This window comes from Oncorhynchus tshawytscha, linkage group LG25 (assembly GCF_018296145.1).
Source record: "Oncorhynchus tshawytscha isolate Ot180627B linkage group LG25, Otsh_v2.0, whole genome shotgun sequence".
Taxonomy (NCBI): domain Eukaryota; kingdom Metazoa; phylum Chordata; class Actinopteri; order Salmoniformes; family Salmonidae; genus Oncorhynchus; species Oncorhynchus tshawytscha.
Window position 1 is genome coordinate 35,332,448 of NC_056453.1, and position 26,968 is coordinate 35,359,415.

General features: G+C 39.9%; 2 protein-coding genes across 3 annotated transcripts in view; one reads left to right on the forward strand and one right to left on the reverse strand.

Annotated features, from left to right (window-relative positions):
* The window catches only part of LOC112223928 (myomesin-2), a 38,800-nt gene extending 25,882 nt beyond the window's left edge, over nucleotides 1-12,918 (reverse strand). Inside the window, exons 1-7 of one of the 2 annotated variants that reach the window (XM_042306270.1) lie at nucleotides 12,794-12,918; nucleotides 10,850-10,961; nucleotides 8,214-8,271; nucleotides 7,485-7,639; nucleotides 2,126-2,212; nucleotides 753-841; nucleotides 243-293 (exon numbers count right to left, since the gene is read on the reverse strand). In XM_042306270.1, coding sequence (XP_042162204.1) covers nucleotides 243-293; nucleotides 753-841; nucleotides 2,126-2,212; nucleotides 7,485-7,639; nucleotides 8,214-8,271; nucleotides 10,850-10,941 — 532 coding nt within the window. In that variant the 5' untranslated portion in view covers nucleotides 10,942-10,961; nucleotides 12,794-12,918. The remainder of the gene's footprint in view (nucleotides 1-242; nucleotides 294-752; nucleotides 842-2,125; nucleotides 2,213-7,484; nucleotides 7,640-8,213; nucleotides 8,272-10,849; nucleotides 10,962-12,793) is intronic. The other variant, XM_042306271.1, reaches the window with a different exon arrangement.
* A 2,590-nt stretch (nucleotides 12,919-15,508) lies between these two features.
* On the forward strand, nucleotides 15,509-26,617 carry LOC112224649 (ribonuclease T2). Its single transcript, XM_024388332.2, has 10 exons — nucleotides 15,509-15,771; nucleotides 22,946-23,029; nucleotides 23,341-23,395; nucleotides 23,530-23,579; nucleotides 23,728-23,785; nucleotides 23,917-23,981; nucleotides 24,088-24,201; nucleotides 24,322-24,367; nucleotides 24,952-25,023; nucleotides 25,270-26,617. Exons 2-10 carry the CDS (start codon nucleotides 22,953-22,955, stop codon nucleotides 25,462-25,464), a joined length of 732 nt encoding a protein of 243 aa, XP_024244100.1. The 5' UTR covers nucleotides 15,509-15,771; nucleotides 22,946-22,952; the 3' UTR covers nucleotides 25,465-26,617.
* Nucleotides 26,618-26,968: the final 351 nt, after the last annotated feature.

The window sequence follows — 26,968 nt, forward strand, 5'->3', positions numbered from 1 at the left end:
CAAAATATTGTTGTTTTATTTTCCCTTTATCTAACTAGGCAAGTCAGTTAAGAACAGATTCTTATTTTCAATGATGGCCTAGGAACAGTATGTAGGCTACAACTTTACAATTCAAGAAGAATGAGGCCCTATTCAAGCAATCCCCAGTGATTGGATTTGACTCAACGGTGCGCAGAATCTACTCAGAGGATAAATTAAGTATCAGAGAGAATACACAGGACAGTTGTGTTGGGTGGACTTACTTGTGTAAGGAAGCCATGCATAGGAAGATGAATGTCCTTCTTCTCTGATCCCTGCAGAACAGACATATTATACACACACAATCACTATGCAACAATACAATACACCATCATGTTGTATGATTATGGTATAAATCAAGTAATTACACATTTAAAAGGGGCAATCAGCAGTTGCTCCATACATTTTTGGACTTATAAGTTATATAACTTCTAATTGCCTCATGAGCTTAGTTTAACTGTCGTAGCCCATCAGAACCCAAAATATAATCTTGTTTTACGCCAATGTTTCAAAATGTGGTTAAAACTATAATTGTGATATCATGGATGTTCAGTCCTTGCATCCATAGCTCTGTCTATGAATTTGAGAGATATTACATTTCTCCAGCCCCATCCCTCAGGGAGTATGCTTTATTATTGTATCCACTGCTGATTGGCCGTTTAAATAAGCATTATATTAAAAACAATGCATTGACAAAACATGTATACTGTATGTTTTTGCCTTTCCAGACTTACTCTTGACAATGACAGAGGCTTGAGTAGAGACCTGTCCATGAATGTTACCAGCCACAGCAGTGTACTGCGCAGTGTCATCAGTTTCACACCTATAGTGAATACCGGAAGAATACATATTGGAAACTGTACATGAACAAACAAACATCTCAGCAATACTTAAGGCTTAGACTTTTATCTATTTATTTTTGTTTGTGGATTTATTATTTATTTTTGATTAATTTACTAAACACCAAACATAATTTCATGAGTTGAATTTACAGGATGGTAAACTTTCAAAGGATGATAAATGATGTAGATTATGCAAATTGCTGTTGACTAAAATTAATACTGTGAAATATCAAGACACGGTCCTCATTTGAAATGTTGTTATGGCTCTATTAATGCACAATATTGCACAGCAAATAAATACAGAACATTTAAATACTTTTCTAGCGTCGTATCTTGACCTCTAGAACCACACACTCAAGATCATGGCAGACATTATCAAATGTTTTGAACTCAGGACAGGAGAATAATTCTATGCAGGGGACGAAGAAAAAAACAAGTCCATGAATTCTTCAGGAGATATTCAACATGAGAGGCTTTTAAACATAAATGGCAAACATCTGAAGATTCAAGGGGGGAGAGAAGGCTGAGAATAGTGACAGATATCAGACCTTGACCTTGCACACACTATTTTAAAGCTGTCCACACTCACTTTCCCTCTCTGTCTCCAAACCACGGTTGTTCTCTGAGTGTGAAAGGGTTTGAACACTGGGAGAATACAGAGTGGCATTTCTTTATTGAGACCTTTCATTTTGATTTGGAGAGGCAAAAAGTGCTTTGAGACTTGAGAGGGGATCTAGCCTTGGTGCCCCTGACACTCTGACAGCGAGGGGATGCAGTGCTCTTTAAGGAGCTCCAAGATCCAATGACACAGAGCTCAGCACTTCGCTATGAACAGCTGACGAGTCCTCAAGATGAGGGCGGCGCCCAAGAGGGCTTTTGACTAAATTGGAAAAGCTCCACAGCTACAGCTCCACCATTCACAAGACTCCCTTTTGTGGGCACTCGTGTGTTAATTAAGTTAACGTTAAACACTGGGATTGTGAGTGAAATGCAGGGAGGCCACAGTGAAAATCCTCAATGTTCCAAAAGCAAAGTCATGATATTGTATCAGATTTTTTAAATGGCCGTGATAAGCTACCGTGATGGGATAATGTTTTGTGGACAAATGGATCTAAATAATAAACAACTCAAATCAATGAGAACATGTGCTTTCCCTCATTGTTTTACCACTGACGGTGTGCATCCATTGTGCCTCCTAATGTCTGAAACACATAGATTAGCTATGGCTAGTAAACCAAAAAAATCCTACAATGAGAATAACTTACTTGGCAATCTCCAGGGTATGAATTCCAACATTGTCCTGCACATTGTATTTAATTGATGACATGTCAATGCTGACACCATCTTTATACCTGGAGAGAAATCAAGTAGAAGTGGTTGACGGTGAATCTTTCAGTTGGATGTGGTAACACAAAAGTGACCAGGTGTGCAGAATATTGTGATCAGATTGTGTATTACCAGAGAGGCTAGCTCACTGAATATGCTACTCTGGAAATTCCTTTGGTCTCTACTGAGTTAGGTACATCAGTTTTTAGTTTTTCTTGCATCTTATTTGTGGAACAATCTTCTAAATGTTCTTAAATGTGATGTTCTGGTGCCTCTAGGGTGATTTAGAATGCTGATTGAGGACCTTATTACTGATGAATGTGATGCTCTGGTGCCTCTAGGGTGATTTAGAATGCTGATTGAGGACCTTATTACTGATGAATGTGATGTTCTGGTGCCTCTAGGGTGATTTAGAATGCTGATTGAGGACCTTATTACTGATGAATGTGATGTTCTGGTGCCTCTAGGGTGATTCAGAAGGTTGACTGAGGACCTTATTACTGATGAATGTGATGTTCTGGTGCCTCTAGGGTGATTCAGAAGGTTGACTGAGGACCTTATTACTGATGAATGTGATGTTCTGGTGCCTCTAGGGTGATTTAGAATGCTGATTGAGGACCTTATTACTGATGAATGTGATGTTCTGGTGCCTCTAGGGTGATTTAGAATGCTGATTGAGGACCTTATTACTGATGAATGTGATGTTCTGGTGCCTCTAGTGTGATTCAGAAGGTTGACTGAGGACCTTATTACTGATGAATGTGATGTTCTGGTGCCTCTAGGGTGATTCAGAAGGTTGACTGAGGACCTTATTACTGATGAATGTGATGTTCTGGTGCCTCTAGGGTGATTCAGAAGGTTGACTGAGGACCTTATTACTGATGAATGTGATGTTCTGGTGCCTCTAGGGTGATTCAGAAGGTTGACTGAGGACCTTATTACTGATGAATGTGATGTTCTGGTGCCTCTAGGGTGATTTAGAATGCTGATTGAGGACCTTATTACTGATGAATGTGATGTTCTGGTGCCTCTAGGGTGATTTAGAATGCTGATTGAGGACCTTATTACTGATGAATGTGATGTTCTGGTGCCTCTAGGGTGATTCAGAAGGTTGATTGAGGACCTTATTACTGATGAATGTGATGTTCTGGTGCCTCTAGGGTGATTTAGAATGCTGATTGAGGACCTTATTACTGATGAATGTGATGTTCTGGTGCCTCTAGGGTGATTTAGAATGCTGATTGAGGACCTTATTACTGATGAATGTGATGTTCTGGTGCCTCTAGGGTGATTTAGAATGCTGATTGAGGACCTTATTACTGATGAATGTGATGTTCTGGTGCCTCTAGGGTGATTCAGAAGGTTGACTGAGGACCTTATTACTGATGAATGTGATGTTCTGGTGCCTCTAGGGTGATTCAGAAGGTTGACTGAGGACCTTATTACTGATGAATGTGATGTTCTGGTGCCTCTAGGGTGATTCAGAAGGTTGACTGAGGACCTTATTACTGATGAATGTGATGTTCTGGTGCCTCTAGGGTGATTTAGAATGCTGATTGAGGACCTTATTACTGATGAATGTGATGTTCTGGTGCCTCTAGGGTGATTTAGAATGCTGATTGAAGACCTTATTACTGATGAATGTGATGTTCTGGTGCCTCTAGGGTGATTCAGAAGGTTGACTGAGGACCTTATTACTGATGAATGTGATGTTCTGGTGCCTCTAGGGTGATTCAGAAGGTTGACTGAGGACCTTATTACTGATGAATGTGATGTTCTGGTGCCTCTAGGGTGATTCAGAAGGTTGACTGAGGACCTTATTACTGATGAATGTGATGTTCTGGTGCCTCTAGGGTGATTCAGAAGGTTGACTGAGGACCTTATTACTGATGAATGTGATGTTCTGGTGCCTCTAGGGTGATTCAGAAGGTTGACTGAGGACCTTATTACTGATGAATGTGATGTTCTGGTGCCTCTAGGGTGATTTAGAATGCTGATTGAGGACCTTATTACTGATGAATGTGATGTTCTGGTGCCTCTAGGGTGATTTAGAATGCTGATTGAGGACCTTATTACTGATGAATGTGATGTTCTGGTGCCTCTAGGGTGATTTAGAATGCTGATTGAGGACCTTATTACTGATGAATGTGATGTTCTGGTGCCTCTAGGGTGATTCAGAAGGTTGACTGAGGACCTTATTACTGATGAATGTGATGTTCTGGTGCCTCTAGGGTGATTCAGAAGGTTGACTGAGGACCTTATTACTGATGAATGTGATGTTCTGGTGCCTCTAGGGTGATTTAGAATGCTGATTGAGGACCTTATTACTGATGAATGTGATGTTCTGGTGCCTCTAGGGTGATTTAGAATGCTGATTGAGGACCTTATTACTGATGAATGTGATGTTCTGGTGCCTCTAGGGTGATTTAGAATGCTGATTGAGGACCTTATTACTGATGAATGTGATGTTCTGGTGCCTCTAGGGTGATTTAGAATGCTGATTGAGGACCTTATTACTGATGAATGTGATGCTCTGGTGCCTCTAGGGTGATTTAGAATGCTGATTGAGGACCTTATTACTGATGAATGTGATGTTCTGGTGCCTCTAGGGTGATTTAGAATGCTGATTGAGGACCTTATTACTGATGAATGTGATGTTCTGGTGCCTCTAGGGTGATTCAGAAGGTTGACTGAGGACCTTATTACTGATGAATGTGATGTTCTGGTGCCTCTAGGGTGATTCAGAAGGTTGACTGAGGACCTTATTACTGATGAATGTGATGTTCTGGTGCCTCTAGGGTGATTTAGAATGCTGATTGAGGACCTTATTACTGATGAATGTGATGTTCTGGTGCCTCTAGGGTGATTTAGAATGCTGATTGAGGACCTTATTACTGATGAATGTGATGTTCTGGTGCCTCTAGTGTGATTCAGAAGGTTGACTGAGGACCTTATTACTGATGAATGTGATGTTCTGGTGCCTCTAGGGTGATTCAGAAGGTTGACTGAGGACCTTATTACTGATGAATGTGATGTTCTGGTGCCTCTAGGGTGATTCAGAAGGTTGACTGAGGACCTTATTACTGATGAATGTGATGTTCTGGTGCCTCTAGGGTGATTCAGAAGGTTGACTGAGGACCTTATTACTGATGAATGTGATGTTCTGGTGCCTCTAGGGTGATTTAGAATGCTGATTGAGGACCTTATTACTGATGAATGTGATGTTCTGGTGCCTCTAGGGTGATTTAGAATGCTGATTGAGGACCTTATTACTGATGAATGTGATGTTCTGGTGCCTCTAGGGTGATTCAGAAGGTTGACTGAGGACCTTATTACTGATGAATGTGATGTTCTGGTGCCTCTAGGGTGATTTAGAATGCTGATTGAGGACCTTATTACTGATGAATGTGATGTTCTGGTGCCTCTAGGGTGATTTAGAATGCTGATTGAGGACCTTATTACTGATGAATGTGATGTTCTGGTGCCTCTAGGGTGATTTAGAATGCTGATTGAGGACCTTATTACTGATGAATGTGATGTTCTGGTGCCTCTAGGGTGATTCAGAAGGTTGACTGAGGACCTTATTACTGATGAATGTGATGTTCTGGTGCCTCTAGGGTGATTCAGAAGGTTGACTGAGGACCTTATTACTGATGAATGTGATGTTCTGGTGCCTCTAGGGTGATTCAGAAGGTTGACTGAGGACCTTATTACTGATGAATGTGATGTTCTGGTGCCTCTAGGGTGATTTAGAATGCTGATTGAGGACCTTATTACTGATGAATGTGATGTTCTGGTGCCTCTAGGGTGATTTAGAATGCTGATTGAAGACCTTATTACTGATGAATGTGATGTTCTGGTGCCTCTAGGGTGATTCAGAAGGTTGACTGAGGACCTTATTACTGATGAATGTGATGTTCTGGTGCCTCTAGGGTGATTCAGAAGGTTGACTGAGGACCTTATTACTGATGAATGTGATGTTCTGGTGCCTCTAGGGTGATTCAGAAGGTTGACTGAGGACCTTATTACTGATGAATGTGATGTTCTGGTGCCTCTAGGGTGATTCAGAAGGTTGACTGAGGACCTTATTACTGATGAATGTGATGTTCTGGTGCCTCTAGGGTGATTCAGAAGGTTGACTGAGGACCTTATTACTGATGAATGTGATGTTCTGGTGCCTCTAGGGTGATTTAGAATGCTGATTGAGGACCTTATTACTGATGAATGTGATGTTCTGGTGCCTCTAGGGTGATTTAGAATGCTGATTGAGGACCTTATTACTGATGAATGTGATGTTCTGGTGCCTCTAGGGTGATTCAGAAGGTTGACTGAGGACCTTATTACTGATGAATGTGATGTTCTGGTGCCTCTAGGGTGATTCAGAATGCTGATTGAGGACCTTATTACTGATGAATGTGTTTGTTTTTTATGACCATGTTCTACTTTCTGCTTCCATTTTGTATTTATATGTTGATGTGTGTATTTTCTGTCATTTATGTAATTCATGGCTCGTCTGTAAAAGAGACCTTGGTCTCATCATGACTCCCTGATCAAATAAAGGTTAAATAAATAAAGCTGGTAAATTGGGAGCATATTCAGTGGGCAGGCCTCTCTGTTATTTACAAGTTTACTTCTTTAGCCCAGCACCTACGTTTTTAAGGATGTTCGTAAGACCACAAACATTTCTATAGACTGTGTAATCAGTCTGTACCTTTGTCATAGCAGGTACCTAAAGTGGTAGCAGGTACCTATAGCAGATACCTAAATGTATCTACATTTTCACCATGTTTATCAATGAGTCAAATCTCAGGAATGGAGAACAAAACACATTTCTACAGAGACAGTGACAAGTTTAACTATGCTGACATCTTAGCCTCAACTGAAATCAAACACTATCAATCATCTGTAAAACATTGACCATTATTTCACTCCCATAGAGGGAATGAGAGAATAGCACCAGAGGAACAGTTCTCCCTTTGTGCTACACTCTTAGAAAAAAAGGTGCTGTCTAGAATCTAAAAGGGTTCTTTGGCTGTTCCCATAGGAGAACCCTTTGAAGAGCCCTTATTGGTTCCAGGTAGAATCCTTTTGGTTCCATTTAGAACCCTTTCCACAGAGGGTTTTACATGGAACACAAAATAGATCTACCTGGAACCGAAAAGGGTTCTACCTAGAACCAAAAGGGGTTCTCCTATGGGGACAGCTGTAGAACCCTTTTGGAACCTTTTTTCCTAAGAGTGTACACCAATACAATACCATTTGATACCCATAGATAAACCACTTAGACTGAATCCTTACCATTTCACAAGTGGGGTAGGGTAACCCTCGACCGTACAGTATAGTTTCACAGGAGTGTGCTCCCAAACGGTATGGGATCGGAGTGTGGTCAGGAATTGAGGACCCCTTATCATAGACTCCTCACGAACATACTTCTCAACCATCTTCTTCCGCACCTGAAGACAATATGGAAATGTGACATTTTTACAGTATATGAAACCTCATTAAGTTTTCGTCAATATCCTTTTCACCATACTGAGCCAAGCCGAGCTGAGGCGACCTGTACTGCGCCTGCCTGTTTATGCATCCACCATACAGATGTAGGATCTTAATCTGAGCCAGTTTGCTACAACAGGAAAATAATCCTGCAGCAACAGGACATTTGAATTATTACATGGATTATAATTAATGGATTAAAAAAATCACAAGGGGAAATCAAGTCAGCAAATTGAAATTACAAACTTCACAAGTCTTTTTAAACCTAAAATACACTACAAGTTTTACATTTCCTGAAAATGATCCTGCAACAGGGTGATCAAATTAAGATCCTACACCTGTGGTTGCGTGAACCGTGCTAGAGAGGATAATGTGAAAAGAAAATATCGGAGCCTGTACAGTACGGTTTGGCTCAATATGGTGAAAAGAGAACAGGTCTTTTGCCGATCTGATACTAAATATTTCCGCTCGTCTTTTTCAAAATACATTTTTAATTATGGTGACATCTCCCAACAAGACAGATAAGGACCTTACCACTCCCTGGATTCTTGTTTCTTGTTTGTGATGATAATCGTCCTCCACAACCTCAGAGCTATATAAACAAAACAGACATAGTCAAAGCATAATTTACAAAAGGTAAAAGCAATTCCAAGTTCACTATTTGTTGAGCATTTACGAAGTCAACATAAACAAGTGTAAGCAGCTAATTATGTTCAAGCAAACAAGCATTTAGGACCAAATCTAAATGAAGTAAGGCTCACCGCAGTGAAAAGCACCACAAAAAACATATATGTTAAGTCTAACCATAACAACCATAACAACTAAAGGATGTGCCATACATACAGTAAGCATCTTCGCTACATTTCAATAATCAGCTCATTGCTGAGTAAATATTGTTGTAAAGCTAAAAAGCACTTCATTTACATCAAAAGCCCTCTCTCTAATAAAATATAATCACCTATTTAGCAGATGTTATTGCAGGTTTTTCAAAATAGCTATTCTGATTGCATTTCTGTCAGATTACCTAGTGTACTATTTCTTGGGGATGAATCATCAGTCTGTGCATACCTGACAAAATAATCATACAAGTGTCCACATGTAATATAGATGATCAGAGATTAAATAGATGAAACATGGTATGATCCATAGACAGTATGGTACAGATGTAGGATGTGAATTTGAGCCAATTTGATACAGCAGGAAAATAATCCTGCAGCAACAGAAACATTTGAATTATTATGTGGATTATAATTAATGGACATATTTGTATGGGTTGATACATTTTTCGTTAGGGAAAATCAAGTCTGAGACATGCTTGGCATTGCGCATGGTGATCTTAGGCTTGTGTGCAGCTGCTCGGCCATGGAAACCCATTTCATGAAGCTACAGATGAACAGTTCTTGTGCTTACGTTGCTTCCAGAGGCAGTTTGGAACTCGGTAGTGTGTGTTGCAACCGAGGACAGACGATTGTTACGCGCTACGCTCTTCAGCACTAGGTCAGCAGAGTCCCGTTTTGTGAGCTTGTGTGGCATACCACTTCGCAGCTGAGCTGCGGTGCCACGTTGAAAGTTACTGAGCTCTTCAGTATGGGGCATTCTACAGCCAATGTTTGTTTATTGAGATTGCATGGCTGTGTGCTCGATTTTATTCACCTGTCAGCAACAGGTGCAGCTAAAATAGCCAAATCCACTATTTTGAAGGGGTGTCCACATACATTTGTATTTATACTGTATTTCAAAGAGGAAATTACAAACTTCAGAAGCCTTTTCAAACCTCAACTACACTGCAAGTTTTAAATGTTTTGCATTGCAGGAAAGTTATCCTGCAACAGGGTGATCAAACACTCTACATATGTACAAACTAATGTGAGTGTCCTGTCTCTAGTACGGACATTGATTTTTTTTTTACATTTGTCATTATTAAGCAGACCCTCTTATTCCGAGCATTTTACAGCAGTGACTGCATATATTTTCTTACTTAATTACTGACTTTATTGTCCCCATGGGGAAATTTTGTTGCAGTGTCACGTTTAAAGAGGTGTTTAAATACAAAACAAAATTGACAATACAACTTTCATAACAGTTACATACCAATAAAACGTAAAAAATAAAAAAAAGACTAACCTGCTGGCCTTACTGAGTCATTAGGAACATTAGCCCAAGCTATTTAGGAGGGATATCACACATGGCACAAATGATTGTCTAGTTCTGTTTTTCCTGCTGAGGGGTGCCCTGTATCTGCGCCCAAAGGGGAGTAAGTTCAAAGTCCGGGTACAGGGGGTGGCTTGGGTCTAAAATGATTTTGTGAACCTTGGGGTACCAGCCTTACTGGTACCCCATGGGAATCAAACCCACAACCCTGGCGTTGCAAGGACCATGGTTTACCAACTGAGCCACTGTTGATCAATACACAACACACAAATAAACACACCCCTTGTTGAAGGCAAATAAGTTAAAGGTGTATTACAGAGAAAACCGTTCATTGTACATTGGCAGCTGCATTAGCAGCAGCTAATGGGTATCCATAATAAATACAAATACAAATTGCAAGACAGTGTAGCATGTGTCTCCAGTTTACAGAAGAGAATGTGATCCAGTGATGTAATAGCAGTAGGATGGTTGCATAGTTACATGAGATTAGGCAATTAGCAGGGAACCAACCTGTTAGTGAGTTACAAGTGCTCTCTCCAGGTGTAAACTTACCCACTGTTAAAAGCCCAGCTGAATACACTAACTGCCATTTGAAACTGTACACCCGGGGCCAGATATACTTTATGTATTTACACCAGTGCTTTATCCTCAGAGGGGAATAAAGACCAGAAACAAATAGTAGAGGAAAAACAGTTAACTGTCTTAATTTACATTGAATCTAAATATGCTAAATAAGCTCTACCATTTAAATGCATTATTCGCTCTGGTAAATAGCAGGTGCTTATTATACTCCTGTGCAAAAAATGTGTAAATCTGGCCACCAGTTTCCAAACCACATGAGCTACATTTACACAGGCAGCCTAATTCTGATCTTTTTTTCAGTAATTGTCTTTTGACCAATCACATCAGATATTTTCACATCAGATCTTTTTCAGAGCAGATCTGATCCGTCAAAATTGGGTTGCCTGTGTAAACGTTTCAAATGAAGCATAGGATTCCTATGGGCCCATCTTCCTTACCTTGTATACTGCTTTGCTACAACCTTAGACTGTGCACTGTGGCAGTCGTGGCTTACGTGCACGTGCTTGTGTCTGGCAACTGTTGCAGCCATAGTTGATCACTTTTAATGACCTGTGATTGAAATGACGAACACACATACTGTATTATATTGGCTAATAGTAATATATTGGCTACCAATAGACATATAGTAGTTGTATGACAGCAACAAACCATGTTAATGTAGTTTTACAATGGAATGCAACGGATCCATGGCTCTTCTGGCTTTTTGATCCACTGATGCATTTCAAGGCACAATATGCAGTACAATATGCAGTACATTATGTCCTTAGGTATTAGCACAATGAGACAGATATTCACTAATTTGTTCCCATTGGAAAAGACAGGCTGTGGTCTATCTTGGTTTAGTTGTAAAAATCGTTGGTATTAGTGTCTGTGAGGTTACAGACGCTGGGGGTCAAATTCCATCAAACCTGCAGTGCAAGGGGAAACATTGTGCCTGTTCTGATGTAATGGAACAGTCTGAGTTATGGGTAGGAGAGATAACACCTGTTCGGATGTAATGGAACAGTCTGAGTTATGGGTAGGAGAGATAACACCTGTTCTGATGTAATGGAACAGTCTGAGTTATGGGTAGAAGAGATGTCCCCTGTTCGGATGTAATGGAACAGTCTGAGTTATGGGTAGAAGAGGTGACCAAATGAAAAGTAAATTCATTGGGGGTTTAAAATTAGAGGTGTGTGTGTGTGTGGGGGGGGCTTAGAGCTAGTTAACTGGCAAATAAAGGTTCAATGAATGTTCAGTTATTCCAGTTATTCATACAATACTGCAATCTGAACATCATTAAGACACGTATAACATATGAAGGGGTTCAATGTATATTTCACAAATGATATGGTGTTAAATAAAACATACTAACCCGTGAAGCCTATTGCTGTAGCAGATTGAATATTAACAGACACAAGAACAATCTGAGCACTTGCAAGTTGTTTAAGTGGCAGGACATAAACTTATGCCTCGATCACACCGACAGTGTCATTGCATTCTGGTACCCCAGAAGTACATTCATTTCCAATAGGATGCTGCGTTTGCCTTTCAGCATTACGCTGCAGAGGCAGTTGCAGTGCGTTCTGTGTGGTCCACACATTGGATTTATCTAACATATGGGTCAAACTGTATGCGTAGATGTCTTGACAGAAAGCAGAATGGTAGCAAGCAGCAGAAGCAGAATGATTAACTTTTGTTGCACACATATCCAGATGATGCTGCGCACCATTTTGCGTAAGACACTGTAGGTGTGATCAAGGCGTTAGTTTTGAATAAGTTCTTTGAATATGGACATAGTTGTCATTTCTATGGGCCTATGGCAGCCTTAAATTCCCACAATCGTACACAGTTGCATAATGCATCTCAACAATTGAAATAGGTTTACAATCAAATAACAGGAATGAGCTTTTTGACTTTTCTATCCTATTCCCTATATTCATGTATCTGCCAGGTTGAGCTAAATTATAGTTAGAATACTTCTCAAGTATAAAGCAAAAGTGCTTAACATCAGACATTCAAGCACCAGATATATCAACCCCTTGACACTTGAACTCCTGAGCCACATTTCTCTGCATATAGCAGACATATAGTCCTTAGCTCTTAGCTCTTTTTTTATAGAATGACTTTTAAAAGTCCATATAAACTGATTTATTAGCATGCTATCAGAGCAACATTATGAGATCAATAATATAAGTCCCCAAAAATATTAAAAGGAATATTGCTCGATAATATAATTTTATGTCACGTCAAGGTCTAGGCAGTAGGCACTAATTAGGCAATTGGACTAATACATCTCCACACTCCGGTAAAACCAAGTCCCAAGCGCACATTTCTCAAATCAGCACCTGTCAGAAAAATCAAGGAATCTGTAAGGGAAGGCAATAATAGGCCTGACTTACCCCAAGAGATTACACGAGTTGAAAGCAGAGGTGGGTCAGCCGTAACACGCTTGGAAGTCACTCGCTGATGAAAACAAAAAATGACCCACAGAGTGCAGCAACTCTCAGCATCCCATTTATGGATAGGCATATATATAGCTTTTACATCAACCCTCAACATCATTTCTTACTTGCAGTAGGCTAGGCTACATATCATGCAGTGTCGGCGCTTCTTTGCTCACTGTATAGGTTATAAAACATTTATTCCATTTTGCAATATTTACCCAATTTGGCCTGAGCACAATGTGTCCAGTTTACTTCATTTAAATGTCATGCTTCTTTCAACTCTAGCCTCTATTTCATGAATAGGCCTACGCTACAATTGTAAGAATTTCAAATAATTGTAATATTTGTTATATTTATTTTAGCGTTAGGCTATCTTAATGCATTTTTGTTTTGCTCTATGCTCAATTGAAGGAACCAAGACGGAACCTTAAGACATACCCTGAAACCTGAACTGTAGCCAGCACTATTTTTAACGGGAGATTGGGTTAGGAGTCAACAGTGTATATTCGTAGGCTAGGCTATTCCTGCCAATAGCCCCAGATCAGAGGCAATGTCACACAGCTTGTTTAGCTTTATGAAAACATTATTCATCTATTAGTTAGCTTAAATTAAATTAAAACGATAACGGATCATTCATAGCCTTCTGTCATAAATAACATAGTACAAAATGTATGCAAAGCCTGCCCATTTGTTATAGAAATATTAAAGAGATAAATGCAATTGCAATAAACATTAAAACGTTTTTGTTTGTTGTTTTTTACTCAACTGTGTGGCCCAGTGTAATGTCATGATAGAAGTCTGTGTTTAATATTCTTGGCGAGTATGCGCGCCTGTGGGATATATATGGTTCATGGCGAGATGGATTACAGTTTATTTGAAATTGACGTCTAAGGTTTACTTGTTTTGCATTTTAGCAAACCCTAACCCTTTTCCTAACCTTCACCTAATTATCCCAACCTGATACGTTAATTATCCTAACCTGCTGCGTAAATTCTCCTACACAGCTACGAAAAGTAAAGTCTGGTGAACTACCATACAGGCTGCCTGCTACAAAGATACGTGTAACGCCCCACCAAGCAGACCGTCAACCAGGTTGTCATGCTGCGTCACAGTTGCTAAACTAATCGTCACGCAAATCCCTTCTCAAATCTCACGATTCCAAACCTATAAGGCATTACATAGAACACATTAATTATCTCACATCTCGGAAAAGAATTTGTATACTTCTTGTTCACGAAATGCGTGCTAATGTTGTTGTTTTTTATAGCTTGCGCCCAATTGACTCCATTCACTCTTTGAAGAGGTGATCTTGTCCCAGAATGCACTGCGCGGCCCATTGACGACGCATGGGAAGCGTGCCCTAATACATTTCTAATGGAGTTTCCCATCTTCTCAAAAGTATTGTAACGACCCTGTGGTTTTCAGCGCGGATACCGACTCTGCCGCTTGAGCATGCTTTTGGGGCACAGTCGATAGCGCGCTGGATTTCGGACTAGAAGTTTGAGGGTTCGAGACCTGCTCCTTGCTGTTTCATTACATTGGTGTCAGGTGTCAGACGTTGCTTGCTCCATTGCACTTCTCACATGATCTTGCGTGACTTCAATTTTCTACACGAGACCGTGCTCGGGACACTCTTTACACAATACTTCGATAGGAAGTGATTTTTGCAGCATTGGAAGGATAGCATTTTCGCTAACCCTAAACCTTTTCCTAAACTTAACGCCAGTCTCCTAAACTTCTACATTAATTATCCTAACCTTCCTCTTAAATTCTCCTAACCTGCTACGAAAAAGTCATTTCAGTATCGAAGTGTCGTAAAAATAGTGTTTCTCCTGACAGGAGACCGTGAGACCAGTTGTTATTATTGAGTTAAAGTAGATTCCTTAATAGAAAATGACTCGAGTAAAAGTGAAAGTCAACCAGTAAAACACTACCTGAGTAAAAGTCTAAAACTATTTGGTTTTAAATATACTTAAGTATCAAAAGTAAAAGTATAAATCATTTCAAAATTCTTATATTAAGCAAACCAGACAGCACAATTCTCGTTGTTTTATTGATGGGTGGACAGGGGCACACTCCAACACACAGACATAATTTACAAACAATGCATTTGTGTTTAGTAAATCCGCCAGATCAGATAGAAGGGATGACCTAATAAGTGCCTGAATTTGACAATTTTCCTGTCCTGTTAAGTACTTTTGGGTGTCAGGGAAACTGTATGGAGTAAAAAGTACATACTTTTCTTTAGGAATGTAGTGAAGTAAAAGTTGTCAAAAATATAAATAGTAAAGTAAAGTACAGCTACCCAAAAAACTACTTAAGTAGTACTTTAAAGTATTTTTTACTTAAGTACTTCACACCATTGCGTGAGACTCAGCTGTTGCAGGAAAACAATTTCACACTTTCATTATTGTTGGCTACTACCAGAGCCAGTAGAGAAAGCGAGACATCCACACATTTTTTCAGTTCAGAGCTTGGCTATTCTGGTCTACTTATTGCCCCTGCCACCTTGAAGGGCTGCCCAATATCTCACTGGCTATTTTTTTCTGGTCAGGCGGGGCAGGTGGGGAGAGCTGGGAAAGGAAAATAAATAGACCATAACCATTGGTCTTACACGGTAAAGCAAGCTCACGTGAGAGTGGGAACGCCTACTTACACAGACAGGAACCATGAAAAATTTTTCCAAAGGTAAACTGCCTGAGTAAGACATCTTCATTTATCCACCATCTTTTCTACAACCAGACGTCGAATCGTAGTGGCTATCTCATTTTAAACCATAAGTGATACCAGTGAGATGTCATATTGCTAATCTATGAAACAATATAAATATTTCCTCATCTAAATGGTATTGGACAAACTTCTAGTTCTGTATACGCCAGGTTACTGTAGCGGGGTTTTACATCGATCCACAAGAACAAAAGAACAAAACACAGGTAAGAACTTGTTGTGTCACTCGTAGGCTATATTGAAAATGTACCCACATAGTCTAGGCTACGTGTAGCCAGCTGGACACAGTGTTTGTAAAATAATGAAAGTAACCCATAGCCTTCTATTGTGCAAGCTCAAGTTACGCTCCCCACGACGGTTTACACAGAGTTGCAAAACAGGCTCGATTATTTGACTTGACAGCAAACCGTGGCGCTGATGGGCGCAAATATCAGCTCAATAGTATTTGGCAAGCACCAATGTAACAATTACACAATTTAAACCATTGTAGCCTATACATGTTATTACATATGCTATATAGACTAAAATTAAAGTATTATATAATAAGCTAAAAACATTTAAATCAGGGGCGAAATTGTGGTGTCGGTATTGGGAGGGGGGTTGGGCGAATGGTACTTTTTAAAAGCATTTCCTGCAATTCTGCACAGTTTGACATGACTTATCATGCCTCTCTTGAGGGCTATGGAGGGATTTTATGTATATGGATTTTTTTTTTTTAAACACAATATCAGTGGAAGGAGAAGTAGTCCCCATCACTAATGAAGGTATTTCAAGGCAAATATTAAGGCGTAAAATATGAAGACTGAGTAGTAGTATTATAATGACCCATCCATTGTAAGGACCGACGCTGGAGTAGAGAAGCAGGTATGGGTGAGTCAAACATTTATTTGCAACAGACATGGAACAAGACCGGACCAGCGTCAGCACAAGGACATATGACAATCAATGTTGAATCGGGGAACAGACATATATAGCGGAGGTAATGACAGAGGTGAGTGAGTCCAATAATCGCTAATGCGCGACAGGGGAAGGCATGTGGGCGTAATGATGGTGGCAGGAGTGTGTAGTGCTGGGGAGCTCACGAGCGCGGAGGGGAAGAGCCTGAGCAGGTGTGACACACATGCGTATTACTTTATATTAAGAAGAAGCAAAAGATGAAGACTGAGTTTTATTATAGTTGGAGTTCGTCTACCTACAGTTGGAGTCGGAAGTTTACATACACTTAAGTTGGAGTCATTAAAACTCGTTATTCAACCACTCCACAAATTTCTTGTTAGCATACTATAGTGTTGGATAGGAAATCTACTTTGTGCATGACACAAGTAATTTTTCCAACAATTGTTTACAGACAGATTATTTCACTAATAATTCACTGTATCACAATTCCAGTGTGTCAGAAGTAGAGGTCGACCTATTATGCTTTTTCAACGCAGATACCGATTATTGGAGGACCAAAAAAGCCTATACCATTAATGGGCCGATTTTTAAAAATGTATTTGTAATAATGACAATTACAACAATACTGAATGAACACTTATTTTAACTTAATATAATACATCAATACAATCAATTTAGCCTCAAATAAATAATAATGATGAATAATAATAATGAAACATGTTCAATTTGGTTTAAATAATGCAAAAACAAAGTGTTGGAGAAGAAAGTCATATGTGCCAATATGCAATATGTGCCATGTATGAGCCATGTAAAAATGTGTGCCATGTAAAAAAGCTACCGTTTAAGTTCCTTGCTCAGAACATGAGAACATATGAAAGTTGGTGGTTCCTTTTAACATGAGACTTCAATATTCCAATGTAAGAGGTTTTAGGTTGTAGTTAATATAGTATTTATAGGACTATTTCTCTCTATACCATTTGTATTTCATATACCTTTGACTATTGGATGTTCTTATAGGCACTATAGTATTGCCAAGTGTAACAGTATAGCTTCCGTCCCTCTCCTCGGCCCCTACCTGGGCTCGAACCAGGAACGCATCGACAACAGCCACACTCGAAAAAGCCGCGGCCCTTGCAGAGCAAGGGGAATAACTACTCCAAATCTAAAAGCGAGTGACGTTTGAAAACGGTATTAGCGCACACCCAGCTAACTAGCTAGCCATTTCACATTGGTTACACCAGCCATTAGACTGATAGGCTTGAAGTCATAAACAGCGCTGTGCTTGCGAAGAGCTGCTGGCAAAACGCACGAAAATGCTGTTTGAACGAATGATTACGGACGGGCCTGCTGCTGCTCAGTTAGACTGCTCTATCAAATCATAGACTTAATTATAACATAATAACACACAGAAATACGAGCCTTTGGTCATTAATATGGTCGAATCCGGAAACTATCATTTCGAAAACAAAACGTTTATTATTTTAGTGAAATACGGAACCGTTCGGTATTTTATCTAACTGGTGACATCCCTAAGTCTAAATATTCTTGTTACATTGCACAACCTTCAATGTTATGTCATAATTACGTAAAATTCTGGCAAATTAGTTCGCAATGAGCCAGGCAGCCCAAACTGTTGCACATACCCTGTCTCTGCGTGCAATGAACGCAAGAGAAATGACACAGTTTCACCTGGTTAATATTGCCTGCTAAACTGGATTACTAGTTATAACTAGTGTTTATGATTGATTGTTTTTTATAAGATAAGTTTAATGCTATCTAGCAATTTACCTTGGCTTCTACTGCATTCGCGTAACAGGCTCCTCGTGGAGTGCAATGGTTAGAGCGTTGGACTAGTTAACTGTACGGTTGCAAGATTGTATCCCTGAGCTGACAAGGTGAAAATCTGTCGTTCTGCCCCTGAACAAGGCAGTTAACCCATCTTTCCTAGGCCGTCATTGAAAATAAGAATGTGTTCTTAACTGACTTGCCTAGTTAAATAAAGGTATAAAAAACAACAATTCCGATTGTTATGAAAACTTGAAATTGGCCCTAATTAATCGGCCATTCTGATTAATCGGTCGACCTCTAGTCAGAAGTTTACATACACTAAGTTGACTGTGCCTTTAAACAGCTTGGAAAATTCCAGAGAATGTCATGGCTTTAGAAGCTTCTGATAGGCTAATTGACATCACTTGAGTCAATTGGAGCTGTACCTGTGGATGTATTTCAAGGCCTACCTTCCATCTCATTGCCTCTTTGCTTGACATCATGGGGAAATCAAAATAAATCAGCCAAGACCTCAGAAAAAAAATTGTAGACCTCCACAAGTCTGGTTCATCCTTGGGAGTAATTTCCAAATGCCTGAAGGTACCACGTTCATCTGTACAAACAATAGTACGCAAGTATAACACCATGGGATCACGCAGCCGCCATACCGCTCTGGAAGGAGACGCGTTCTGTCTCCTAGAGATGAACATACTTTGGGACGAAAAGTGCAAATCAATCCCAGAACAACAGCAAAAGACCTTGTGAAGATGCTGGAGGAAACGGGTACAAAAGTATCCACAGTAAAACGAGTTCTATCTCGACATAACCAGAAAGGCCGCTCAGCAAGGAAGAAGCCACTGCTCCAAAACCGACATAAAAAAGCCAGACTACGGTTTGCAACTGCACATGGGGACAAAGGTTGTACTTTTTGGAGAAATGTCCTCTGGCGGATGAAACAAAAATAGAACTGTTTGGCCATAATGACCATTGTTATGTTTGGAGGAAAAGGGGGAGGCTTGCAAGTCAAAGAACACCATCCCAACCGTGAAGCACGGGGGTGGCAGCATCATGTTGTGGGGGTGCTTTGCTGCAGGAAGGACTGGTGCACTTCACAAAATAGATGGCATCATGAGGGAGGAAAATTATGTAAATATATTGACGCAACATCTCAAGACATCAGTCACGAAGCTAAAGCTTGGTCACAAATGGACAATGACCCCAAGCATACTTCCAAAGTTGTGGCAAAATAGCTTAAGGACAACAAAGTCAAGGTATTAGAGTGGCATCACAAAGTCCTGACCTCAATCCTATAGGAAGTTGTGGGCAGAACTGGAAAGTGTGTGTGCGAGCCAGGAGGCCTCCAAAGCGCCAGCTCTGTCAGGAGGAATGGGCCAGAATTCACCCAACTTATTGTGGGAAGCTTGTGGAAGGCTACCTGAAACGTTTGACCCAAGTTAAACAATTTAAAGGCAATGCTGCCAAATACTAATTGAATGTATGTGAACTTCTGACCCACTGGCAATGTGATGAAAGAAATAAAAGCTGAAATAAATAATTCTCTCTACTATTATTCTGACATTTCACATTCTTAAAATAAAGTGGTGATCCTAACTGACCTAAGACAGGGAATTTTTACTAGGATTAAATTTCAGGAATAGTGAAACTGATTTTAAATGAATTTGGCTAAGGTGTATGTAAACTTCAAACTTCAACTGTATGTGTGTGTGTATATGTGTTAGTGCCTTCAGAAAGTATTCAGACCGAACAAACTGTCATGGTCCAAACACACCAAGACAGTTTTGAGGAAGGTACGACAACACCTTTTCCCCCCAGGAGACTGAAAAGATTTGGCATGGGTCCCCAGATCCTCAAAAAGTTATATAGCTGTACCATTGAGAGCATTGTGACCGGTTGCATCACCGCCTGGTATGGCAACTTCTCGGCATCTGACCGTAAGGCGCTACAGAGGGTAGTGCGTACGGCCCAGTACTGGGGCCAAGGTTCCTGACATCCAGGACCTACATATTAGGTAGTGTTAGAGGAAGGCCCAAAAAATGGTCAAAGACTCCGGTCACCCAAGACATAGACTGTTCTCTCAGGTCCTCAAGAACATAATTTTTAAATGGAAGAAGTTTGGAACCTCCAAGACTTTTCCTAAACCTGGGCGCCCGGGCCAAACTGAGCAATCGGGGGAGAAGGGCCTTGGTCGGGGAGGTGACCAAGAACCTGATGGTCACTCTGACAGAGCTTTAGAGTTCCTCTGTGGAGATAGGACAACCATCTCTGCAGCACTCCACCAATCAGGCCTTTATGGTAGAGTGGTCAGGCGGTAGCCACTCCTTAGTAAAAGGCACATGACAGCCCGTTTGGAGTTTGCCACCAGGCACCTAAAGACTCTCAGAACGCTCAGGACCTCAGACTGGGGCGAAGGTTCATCTTCCAATAGGGCAATGACCCTAAGCACACAGCGCAGGAGTGGCTTCTTGACAAGTCTCTGAATGTCTTTGAGTGGCCCAGCCTGAGCCCGGACTTGAACCCGATCAAACATATCTGGAGAGACCTGAAAATAGCTGTGCATCATATCCATCAGGATATGCAGAAAATAACGAGAAAAACTCCGCAAATACAGGTGTTCCAAGCTTGTAGCATCATACCGAAGAAGACGTGAGGCTGTAATCGCTGCCAAAGGTGCTTCAGCAAAGTACTGACTAAAGGGTCTGAATACTTATGTAAATGTGATATTTCTATTTTTTAAATTTGTAATAAATTTGCTAAAATGTCAAAAAATCTGTTTTTGCTTTGTCGGAATGGGATATTGTGTGTGTGTATATTTATCAGTGGGGGGGACAATTGAATCCATGTTAGAATAAGGCTGTAAAGTAAAACATATATAGAAAAAGTCAAGGTCTGAATACGTTTTGAATACTGTGCTCTGACCTAATGAGAATGGGTTGGCCAATCATATTTCATATGCTACCCCAGGCCAGACTAACGCATTTGGGGCCCCGTGGCACCTACCTCCAGCGGGCTCAGCTTTTTCTGAAATTCTACACATTTTGCCATGGGGCAGAGAGAAAAATAATTATTGATTCAAGACATTTTAACTTTACATTTTTTTATGAATTTCAAAAAAATCGTAACAATATAATTCCCCTTTGACGTTATGGGCTATTGTGTATATATCAGTGATACAAAATCTAAATGTAATCCATTATCAAATTCAGGCTGTAAAACAACAAGATGTGGAATAAGTCAAGGGGTGGGAGTACCTTCTAAAGGCACTGTATATACACTACATGGCCAAAAGTATGTGTCCACATTCCATTACATAGCCATATACTATGGGTGTCCACATTCCAAATTAGTGTATTTGGCTATTTCAGCCACACCATTGTTGACAGATGTATGAAATAAAGTACAAAGCCATGCAAAATACATATACAAACACTGGCAGTAGAATTGCCCGTACTGAAGAGCTCAGTCTCTTTCAACGTGTCACCGTCATAGGATGCCACTTTTCCAACAAGTCCGCTTCTCAAATTTCTGCCCTGCTAGAGCTGCCCCGATTAACTATATGTGCCGTTATTATGAAGTGGAAAGTTCTCGGAGCAACAGCGTCTCAGCCGCAAAGTAGAAGGCCACACAAAATCACAGAACGGGACCGCCGAGTGCTAAAGCACGTAGCGCATGAAATATAATCTATCCTCGGTTGCTACAATCACTACCAAGTTCCGAACTGGCCCTGGAAGCAACGTCGGCACAAGAACTGTTCGTCGGGAGCTTCGTGAAATGGGTTTCCATGGCTGAGCAGCCACACACAAGTCTAAGATCACAATGCGCAATGCCAAGCGTCGGTTGGAGTGGTGTAAAGTTCCCCGCCATTGGACTCAGTAAAAACACGTTCTCTGGAGTGATGAATCACGCTCACCATCTGGCAGACCTACGAATCTGGGTTTGCCCGATGACAGGAGAACACTACCTGTCCCAATGCATAGTGCCAACTGTAAAGTTTGGAGGAGGAATAATGGTCTGGGGCTGTTTTTCATCATTCAGGCTCCTTAGTTTCAGTGAAGGGAAATCTTAACCCTACCGCATACAATGACATTCTAAATGATTCTGTGCTTCCAACTTTGTGGTAAGTTTGGTAAAGGACCTTTCATGCTTTCGCATCACAATGCTCCGTGTACAAAGCGAGGTCTGTACAGAAATGGTTTGTCGAGATTGGTGTAGAAGAACTTGACTGACTGGCCTGCACAGAGCCTTGAACTCAACCCCATCAAACACCTTTGGGATGAATTGGAACACCAACTGCGAGCCAGACCTAATCGCCCAAAATCAGTGCCCGACCTCACTAATGCTCTTGTGGCTGAATGGAAGAAAATCCCCACAGCAATGTTCCAACATCTAGTGGAAAGCCTTCCCAGAAGACTGGAGGCTGTTATAGCAGCAAAGGGAGGACCAACTCCATCTTAATGCCCATGATTTTGGAATGAGAGGTTTTATTTTAAATAAATTATTGTGGGGGACGAATCAACCTTTTCTGAATATCCCCTGTGGAAATTCCACCTATGATTTAAGTGGCATATGCAATTGAAGTTTTAGGCGTTATAATTGTAAGAGTTAGCCTACCAACAAATATATTAGGCCTACAGATCATGTCAATCCAGCTATGGTCCAAAATCGACCTATCCTAATGGTATGTTTTCTTTGTTTCAGCGTAAACATGAAATCTTTGGCGCTTGTTGTCCTGCTGTGCCTTGGCTGCGGTCTGATGTCTTCCTCATTCGTACTCGCGTCGCCGTAAGTACTGGTAGGCCTGTTTGTCTGGTTAATTCACTGGTAGGCGTATCTGTCTGGTTAATGGCCTCTGCATCAAGCCCTTCATTCCAATGTAAGTAGTCTTTTTGAGACACAACAGCTCATAGGTCAGCGTGAGGCAGCTAGGATTGATCCCCCAACCTTCCAAACCCAGGACACTTTAACCACAGGGCCACTGAGTTGGTGTCATTCCGTAGCAGGTCTCAATGCAAATTAAAGGCCATTAAATGAGTGAGGCACTTTGATCATGTTAATGTTACTATTTTATTGAATGTAACTCTGCTTTATTTCAGGTATATGTGGACTAAATTGATCCTGACTCAACACTGGCCAAGCACATTTTGCAGTGTAAGCTACTTTATGGTTTCATAGCATATTAAACTCTACGAGTCATGTGTTGATCTGATTGTATAATTGATTCGGTGGCCATAAGTGTCCAGATGTGCCACCTTGTATGACAAAATAAACATTTTGATTTGCAGATGGAACACTGTGATCCCAAATTTGACTACTGGACTTTGCATGGACTGTGGTAAGGATGACTTAATAATATTCAGTAAAAAATAAACCACTGAAGATGCTGCCTTTGCCCCCAACCCAATCATCATGTTTTCTGAGTTTGAGTGACTGTCGTGGACTGTTATCTTTGTACATATTTGCACAATGTCTGTGTCTTACAGGCCAGATAAAGGCCAGGAATGCAATTCATCTTGGCACTTCAATGTAACTCTAATCCAGGTATGTTCTGCTGCGGGAAAAAACATACAGTTTGCTTATTCGTGACAAAAAAAATCATTTTGAAGTCAAAAGTCAAGTGTTTATAATTTAAAAATTTAAGAGAAATGTTTGATCGTGACTATGTTTTACAGGACCTACTTCCAGATATGCAGAAGTGGTGGCCGGATCTTATAACTCCAGCATCCTCTGAATTCTGGTCTGTTCTAATTTTGTATAAATACTTTACTCCAGGTCATTGTTATATTTTCAGATAAGAAGATTTTTCTAAACAAATGTTAGCACATTTGATCTTCTATTTACAGGCAATATGAATGGCAAAAACATGGAACGTGTGCTGCAAAAGCAGAGTCCCTAAACAGTCAACACAAATACTTTGGCAAAGTCCTGGAGCTGTATCACACCTTAGACCTTGACGGGTAAGTGTACTGAATTAACAATAGAGTATCCTCATGAAACATATGGGATGATATATGGTCTGTATACCCTGAAGCCTGATTTATGTTTCTACTAGTTATAAATTCTTTGTATGTCTTCAGAGTGATGAAGAAATTTAACATTGTGCCCTCCGAGACGTACTACACTGTAAGTACATCATTATTACTACATTACCAAGGACAATGGCATTTTGCACTGATATTAAATTGCTGTATGTTTAAAGTTAGATTTAAAGAACGGCAAGTATTTTTGCGTCATATCAAGAAACATACTATACTGTGTTAAATGAAACCCTGTGTTATGGGAAACCCGCCATAGTTTTTCATTTACTCCCAAGTCATTTGACGTCCTGTTCCTGTTTACAGATGTAGGATCTTGATTTGAGCCAGTTTGCTACAGCAGGAAAATAATCCTGCAGCAACATGTCAATGTGAATTATTATGTGTAATTAATGGACATTTTTGTAAGGGTTGATACATTTTTCGTAAGGGAAACTCAAGTCAGAAATTTCAAAGTGGAAATTACAAACTTCTGAAGCCTTTTTAAACCTCAAATACACTTCACATGTTGAAGTTCTTGCATTGCAGGAAAGTTTTCCTGCAACAGGGTAATCAAATTAAGATCTTACATCTGTACTTAGCTACTGTCAGTGAAATGACTGAGATGTGTGCATGCATCCAATAGCATGTGATGAATACTGATGGTTAAATGTACTACTTCTGTGTTTTTAGTTTGACCACATCGAAGGAATCATTCTCAACTTCTACAGTGTGAAACCAAAGATTCAGTGTATTCATCCAAAGGTATCATGTGTTTTAAATCTTTTTATTTTGGTAAAATGCAAACTCAAGCACAACTCATTATTGAATTTGCCTACAGGTTTTCTTTGAAGAGTAGAGGATTATGTGGATTGTGTACAATGTTGTATTTAGAATACATTTCCTTAATCATTCTACATAAATAGTATTTGTTTCACACAACTAAAATGTTAAATCATGAAACCTAACCCTGAATCGAGAACGTATCACTAAGTTATTTCTTGTTCACAGGGTGAGAAGGTGCAAATCTTGGGCCAGATCGAGATCTGCTTCAACTCAGACTTCCAACTTGCCAACTGTGAGCATTCTGAGACAGACACTCTGAGACTAATTGACTTCCTCAATGTTAAGGGTACAGAGTTTAGTGTATGTGACCATGCCACACCTGTCTACTACCCTCCCCTTAAGGGGAAGCCATCAATGTAGTGGCTAGTGAGGTCTGGTTACTCTATAATCAGTTATATCTCACATGGAACACACTCTTCGAAATAAGGGTTCTTCGGCTGTCTCATAGGAAAAACCTTTTTGGTTCCAGGTAGAACCCTCTGTAGAAAGGGTTCTACATGGAACTCAAAAGGGTTCTACCTGCAACCAAAAATAGTTATTCAAAGGGTTCTACTATGGGGACAGCTGAAGAACCCTTTAAGGTTCTAGATAGCACCTTTTTTTCCTGAGAGTGTAGATACAAGGTTCTACTAAGTGTGAGTTAGCTCAGAAATACTATTCTAAAGTACTACAAACACAACTGTTTCCAAATGAATTTGTCTACAACTATTTTCATGTGTTTTCTGTGTTCTGCTTGATTCTTAGAAGCAGGTTGATCATGTTTTAACTCAGGGAATAAATCAGCTTTTAATGATAACATTCCTGAAGGCTTATACTTCCTATATAATGTTTTATAAATCATTTATACGCAAATGGCATACTAAGAGTGATATAAGGTCCTTAAATCTTGTGCTTTGCCAAATGTGTCATACAAATATATAAAAAATGTTTTATTGTCACATACAACAAATAGGTAGAGTGAAATGTGTTGTTTTACAGGGTTAGCCATAGTCAGATGTTTCACCTTGTCGCTTCAGGTATTTGAACCAGCGACCTTTCTGTTACTGGCCCAACGCTCTAACTGGTCATTATAACCCTAATGCCACCAGTAAAATAGTATGAAATTTGCTTTTAAATTATTATTTAAATTGTTTAAAGTATGGTCCTACTTTTTGTCAAACAAAATCTAAAGTTTAATGCACAGTTTATGAAGAAGTCTGTTCACTGCCTCCATTACTCTTGAAATATGTTTTGATGTTAAAAGTGTTGAGTAATTAAGATTGTGTATGGTGGTGGTTAAAACGCATTGGTTTACATTAGTAATGCCATCTCCATAATTTGATGGAATGATGATCCTGATTTAATCAGATATACTTATTGTATCTGAAACTGTTGTTGTTTCTGCTGTTAAGTTAGTTAGATTTAATTTCAGTTGTGGGATACACTTTGGTTTTAAATGGTGGCTTTGTTTGATATGGTTCCGATCCTCTGTAATTTTTTACTGACAATTAATTAAATACATGTTTCTATTGCAGCAGTTGTACATACTCTTTACCCCTGCAATTTGCATTTTAGTGAATCCACATATGCACATTCAACTACATGCCACAAGAGGTCAGGAAACGTCTACACAACACCAATGGCCAACAGAGGCAGTATACCTGTCTTACATTGTCTAGCATTGTTCAGTCTGTTACAATAAATTACACATTTAAAGAAATTTTATATCCACAAAATGTATTAAATTATATAAAAAACTCCATGTCCAGGCACTCAAATGCTGATGAGTTTGACTTAAAATCATGTATATTTATTGTCACACACTCTTCACCATCTTAACTGCAGCTGTATAGTCAGTTTATTAGAACAAAGACGATGATTACTA

Coding starts and splice junctions, on each gene's coding strand:
- LOC112224649 (XM_024388332.2), top strand. CDS start 22,953: ATGAAATCTTTGGCGCTTGTTGTCCTGCTGTGCCTTGGCTGCGGTCTG. Junction 23,030..23,340: donor TCATTCGTACTCGCGTCGCC/GTAAGTACTGGT, acceptor GCTTTATTTCAG/GTATATGTGGACTAAATTGA. Junction 23,786..23,916: donor TCAATGTAACTCTAATCCAG/GTATGTTCTGCT, acceptor TATGTTTTACAG/GACCTACTTCCAGATATGCA.